This window comes from Pleurodeles waltl, chromosome 1_2, assembly GCF_031143425.1.
Source record: "Pleurodeles waltl isolate 20211129_DDA chromosome 1_2, aPleWal1.hap1.20221129, whole genome shotgun sequence".
NCBI classification, from domain to species: Eukaryota; Metazoa; Chordata; class Amphibia; order Caudata; family Salamandridae; genus Pleurodeles; species Pleurodeles waltl.
Window position 1 is genome coordinate 883711936 of NC_090437.1, and position 6000 is coordinate 883717935.

A 6000-nucleotide genomic window follows, 5' to 3' on the forward strand; every position below is an offset into this window, starting at 1 on the left:
AAGTAAAATTGCTTTTAGCAGGCATTAAAAATGATGCCAAAAATGGTGCAGGGAATTCTTGTATATTTCACGGAGCCATTTTTGTGGGCCTCCTAGCACCGGAACACCCCCTTGCATACATTACACCTAGCAAAGGCATAATGTGGCTCAAGGGGTGCAATGCGAGCATTGTGCCACTTTGTGAATACAGCACAGCAAAAAATGCCTTCCCAACGCCACATTAGCGTTAAAAAATGAAGCTAATGTGATGCAGGAAGGCCCTAGAGGCTGGTGGATATGCCCCTCAGTTTCAGCCCTACTAAGTTTCCCAGGTCCATGCATGATGTGATGTTCAAGTCCAAGTTTTTTTTGTTAACCTGGTACTTCTAATCTTGTTTGTTCCTTTATAAAGCAGGACTGCAAGCCCCAAAATTCAAAGAAAAAACCTGAACTGAAGCAACACATGAAGTGTGGACGTGGAAACTTGGCAGCTTTGAGAGTTAAAGAAAGGATTTAGGTGACTTTGAACAAAAATGGGGAATGGTGTAAAATGTCTGAGTAGTTCTGGCTCGGAGGCATGAAATGTAAAAGGTGCAGGGGGTGCTCAAGAGAGGTACCCCAACCTATTAACATCCGAAATGTTGGAATGGATAGAGAGGGCAGCAGTCAAGAATTAAACTGCACCATTTCATTTCCTGCCTCAAAAATAAATTCAGTGCTCACTGGTGGATATCAAAACTACACTAACATCTTACTACATCTAAATATCCTTTTGGTTGCACTCTACTGCACCTCATTCCCCATTCAATTCACCAGCTGTTTCATTTCTATAAGGCACAGGATGGCTCTGACTACTCATGCTCATTTAATCAAATCTATCTGCCCTCATTCCAACTTTCCTCGCTGCCAGATGTCTTGAAGTGCAATTTGACACCCATATACTCATCACCCTCTACCACAGCTACTAGTAGTAGATCTTTACAGGTTAAAAAATCTACCCCACCACACTTTTTTTGCCATAAGGCCCATCAAGTTCTTACCACCAGCAGCAAGGCTCAAGTTAAGATCCTCTTCTTAGTTCCCAGAGCCAGACCTACCCTCTTCCTGTTCATTTGTTGGCCCCTCCACTCTCTGCTGTGTGAAGTGTCCATGGCCCAATTAGACAAAAGGATGACAGTGCTTATTTTAGAAAGATAAATAAATGCAGAGAACCTAAACTTTTGTTAGGACCAAGCAGCTGTAGAGTGCCAGTGCTGCCCCATACCACAGCAGCTTAGTTTTGATTCCACTTCATGCCTCACAGTTCCTGCCCCTTTTACAACCTCCTGACCTGCCCACACTTCCTGGCCTATCAACTGGCAGGTTCTCTTTTACATTGAAGTGTAAGGTTGAGGCACAGCTGCTGGTTTGCTAACAACATCTTGGGGACATTCGGAAAGCTTCCCTGGGAATGCATTCCCCCTATTGCTTACCATTGGCTTTGAGACTCATATTTGGTTACTTTCTCTTTGCTGGCTCTATTTGTTTTAGGCTGTCCATCTTGAGTTTGTCCATTCTGTTGCCCAAATTCTATTTACTGCATTCTTCCACCCATATTGAATTTCTGTAAACAGGCCTTTAAATATTGTTCTTATCTTGTCACATTTGGTGTGCTTTCAAAGGCATAGGTCAAAAGTCAGGATGCGTCTTCCCGGGAGTTTGGCCTTTACTTTTCTTTTTCTGACCTCAAAGGGAGAGGATTTATGTGACAATGGTGCTGACTACTGGAGGTATGCTTGAAAAAGGCTATATGATGTTATTTTTTTCCTAGCACACAACAAAATGTTAATGTCTGTAAATGAACGGTGCAGATATTTTAGAATATATCAGTTAGAAAAGCACAAATGAAGAACATTTTTGTTGATTCTGAAGTGTAGTGGAAACAAATATTTTAATACAATCAAAACAAATAAATACACTAGGTGATGTATTTCCACACATTATTATTTGTGCACTGTATACTTTTATCAGTAAAACTGTATCTCAGTGCAAATATGATGATAATTTCAATTGAAGATTCATTGTCTATCATGGCTATGCCATGCATTCTTCACTTTACCCCAGTCCATATTAACTCTGCACCACTCCACATTATGCCAATCCAGTCAACACCACTCCTCACTGCACTCTCCTCTTCTCCACTCCTCTCTACAACTTGCTACTCTACACCACTCTACAACCCTCTACACCACTCAACTCTGTGCCAATGTACTCTACCCCACACTACTCCACTATGCATCACCACACTCTTCACCACTGCACTTTACAACACTCCACTTTGTGCCACTCCACTCTGCAACACTCCACTCTGCAACACTCCACTCTATGCCACTGCACTCTATGCCACTGCACTGCTCCACTCTATGCCAGTAAACTATATGCCAATCCACTCTACACCACTCTAATCTGCTCTGCACTCTATACCACTGGACTTTATTGTGCACTACTCCACTCAGAAACAATCTACCCTACACCACTGCACTCGGCGCCACTCCACTCTGTGCCATTCCACTCCATGCCACTCCTCTTACTCTACTCTGCAATTTACTTTACATCACCCTACACTAGTGCATGCTACACCACTTTTCTCTAAAACCAATTAACTCTGTGCCACTGCACTCTGCATCAATCTATATTGCACACTGCACTCTATGCCACCATACTTAATCTGCAACACTTTATGCCGCTGCACTTTATGCCATTGTACGCTACATCGCTGCACTATATGCCATTGTACTCTATGCACTCTACACTAATTTACTCTGCACCACCGTACTTTATGCCACTTCACTTTAGGTCACTCTGCGACACTCCACTCTATGATACTCCTTAGACTCTACTTCGCTTATGACATTTTGACACTCCACAACGCTCCATGCAACTCCCTCTATGCCACTTTACTGTACCTTAGTCTATGTCACACTACTCCATTCCAAGCTGCCATTCCACTCTCCCTCACTGCTCCACTTTATGCCACTCTACGACAATCTATTTCACTTTACAACACTCTACGCAACACCCTCTATGCTACTCCACTATGCTGTACACCCCTCATCTCCACTCCTCGCCCTTCCACGCTACGACACTCTACTCCCTCCACAACACTCCACAACACTCCATTCCACTCTACTTTACGACACTCCACTCCGCGCCACTCTCCTTTACCCAACTAACTGTTAGCCATGCTGGACAGCGACCTCGCTCGTGTACAACATGGCTAAAACATACTGGGAAAACTCTTGCATAGGCGAGACATGTTGAATTTGCCAATGCTTGCCATCTTTGCTTTCTCCATTTTTACAGTTCTCGGTCTTCCTCCCTTTTCTGACTTTCTCTTGCTCTGGACTAAAGTGCAAAAATGACAAAAAATCGTAGACCTGAAAAAACATCAGTGCCGATGCCCACCACCTGCACCCTCCGTTCTTCTGCTCTGATTCTGGAAGGTGGCCTGGTGTCACGCTCCTGTACAAGGAGGGGACTGATTCCAAAAGTCAGTGCGCCAAAATCAGGGACAAGGAAAGCTATACCAGTCCAACTGGTGCCCTGCATTTTTTTTTTAATTAATTTTCTTAAGAAAAGTATGCTCCATCCATTACTTCTCGGGGCTCCTGCAGACAGGTATTTTCGAGTCGCATAAGCAATCCCGTGAAGAATGATGATACAACTGTTTTCAAGGAGGTGTAAAGTTGCTTGCGCAGCATCGGTGTTGCAGATTAACCAGCTGGCCTTGCATGTTAATAGATGGACTTTTGTTTCCTGCGGGCTTCTCGAGCAAACGGCAACAAAATGCGGGAGTAGCTCATTCAACAATCGTCAGCGAGACAAAATAATCTCCGATTAGGCCGTCCAAGGACGCCACATCACACGAGCAATGTGTGTGAACGGGGGGGAGAGCAGCGTTCACAGCCACAGGTGCAGCCGCCGTCCGCGCTGGGAGAACGGACTGCACCGGGGAGTTATGCTCCCGAGAATGTGCATTAAATGGAAGCATGCGAGTGCAGGAACTCACTCTTTATTTAGTGTACATGTTTGCTCGTAAGAATTGCCAGTACTCTGCGGTTAAATGCAATTCGGAAGTACAGGTACTAGGTGAGAGAAAACACAATATTCTCTAAAATTACCAATATTTTTAACGACTTTAACATTTTTTAAACTGAGGGGGAGAGTGTCTTTATGTTTTTGTTTGAATGTAAGTTAAAAAAAAGCCTGGTGAAATCCGGCACACATCTCACCCTACCCGACTGAAAGGTCTGTATCCAACTATTAATCAGAAAGTTCATTTATTAGGGGGTATAACACTGCACAAACACCCCTGAAGCTACGCCCCTGTGCTAGATGTTAGTCCCCACACTGAATTCTGCTCCTTGTCATTCTGCATGATAGTGAAAGGCAAAACTTAGTACCAGAATGCAACGTGATGGAAACTCAACATATCACAGCTAATCTAGCACGATTTAAGGGTATCAGTTAAATACTCTGTACAACTCTCTTTATCTGTGTGCGCGTCTTTAACTTTTTTTCCTCACAATATTATGTTGCGCCTTTTTCCTAGTGCAACATCTCAGCGCTTTCAAGCACCTCATACCTCCCGCATTTCTCTAACCTCTGTGGTCGGACAAGTTTAACTATAATTCTGGACGACCCCTGCCTGGGTTTCTCCCACCAGTTAACTGGGGATACGCACACCGTACCATATGTCACCGACGCAAGCAGCTGGCACGCGGTACTCACCGGTCATGAGCGTGTAATAGTTGGGGTAGGAGAGGGAAGGGAAGTCGGGGGTCATGTAATCCACTTTCACGCCGTTTTCCACAATAGCTCTGAATCCCGGCAGCCCCTCGAGCTCCTGGTCATTGATGTAATCGAAGCGGAGGCCGTCTATGAGGAACGCCAGGAGCTTCCGACCCTGGCAGCGCGAGCCGGCCAGGCAGAGGGTGAGGAGGGCGAGGTGCAGCGCCTTCGCCATGTCGCCAGTGCCGGTGCCAGCCTCCTGTCTGAGTCGCCACTGCACCGACAGCACGAGAGCAGGCTGCAGCAGCCACCCCGGGGTGGACCTTAGACAAGCAGCAGCTCACGCACACTTGTGCATGTCAGCCACAGAATTTAAAGGTGCAGCACGTGATGCGCATGCCTTTGTTCTGGTTAATTAGCCAGAGGAGCGCCCGACACCCCGTACAGCGCTCCAAGGCCTCGTATAAATGCAGTTACATTACAGTACTGAGGCGGCTACATTTAGAATCCAGTGGGTAGATTTCCGAAGAATCGTGCAGTGCAACCTGAACTAAATTAAGCAGAGTGAATAGCCCCACTTCCCTCTGCCTAATGATCACTCTGTGAATTGAACGATTCCACTCGACATGACAGCCCCTCTCCCCTCTCACCTGTCAGCATTTTCTTTAATTCTAAACTAGTTTCTTGTGGCTACTCTGCCCACACCCTGGGCATGACTACCACTTCACACCCACCCCTTAAAAAAAAGAAAACATTAACAGAAGAAAGGTGATCAGATATCCTCTGCAAAGTTTTGTGATCGGCGCCAGCCTCTATGTAAGCTTATGTAATATTGTTTGATCTACAAAAAAACGTAAACACTAAAGCTGCACAATAAGAAACTGGGGTGGAATTTCATACTGATTATGGTAAATCCATAACTAAGTTTTACATGCCTCCACCGTGCAACCAGCTAAATCCAGCTGCTGTAGTTAAAATGACCAGTTTCCTTATTGGTAACCTTTAGTACTTCTGGGTCCATCTTTTTCATATTCATCCCATTCTCAGCGCATCAGTGTAATGACAGCTACAGATAAGTAATCAAATCATTATCTCTTGAGGCCACTTCCTTATCCCTTCCTTTCCTTACTTCACAAGGATGTGCCCTGTCAAAAATGAAACAAGCATTGTGTTTTTGTTTTTTTCTTACGCTCGGCCCAGGGGAGGGATGAAAACTGTCCTTTGTAAGCGCAGTATCAGTCATAGTGGCGA

The 6000-nt window shown here is 45.0% G+C and overlaps 1 protein-coding gene across 1 annotated transcript in view; it reads right to left on the bottom strand.

Moving 5' to 3' along the window:
- Positions 1-5220, bottom strand: part of ENPP6 (ectonucleotide pyrophosphatase/phosphodiesterase 6) — a 234505-nt gene extending 229285 nt beyond the window's left edge. Inside the window, exon 1 of the mRNA XM_069199390.1 lies at positions 4750-5220. Coding sequence (XP_069055491.1) covers positions 4750-4984 — 235 coding nt within the window. The 5' untranslated portion in view covers positions 4985-5220. The remainder of the gene's footprint in view (positions 1-4749) is intronic.
- Between the last annotated feature and the right edge of the window lie 780 nt (positions 5221-6000).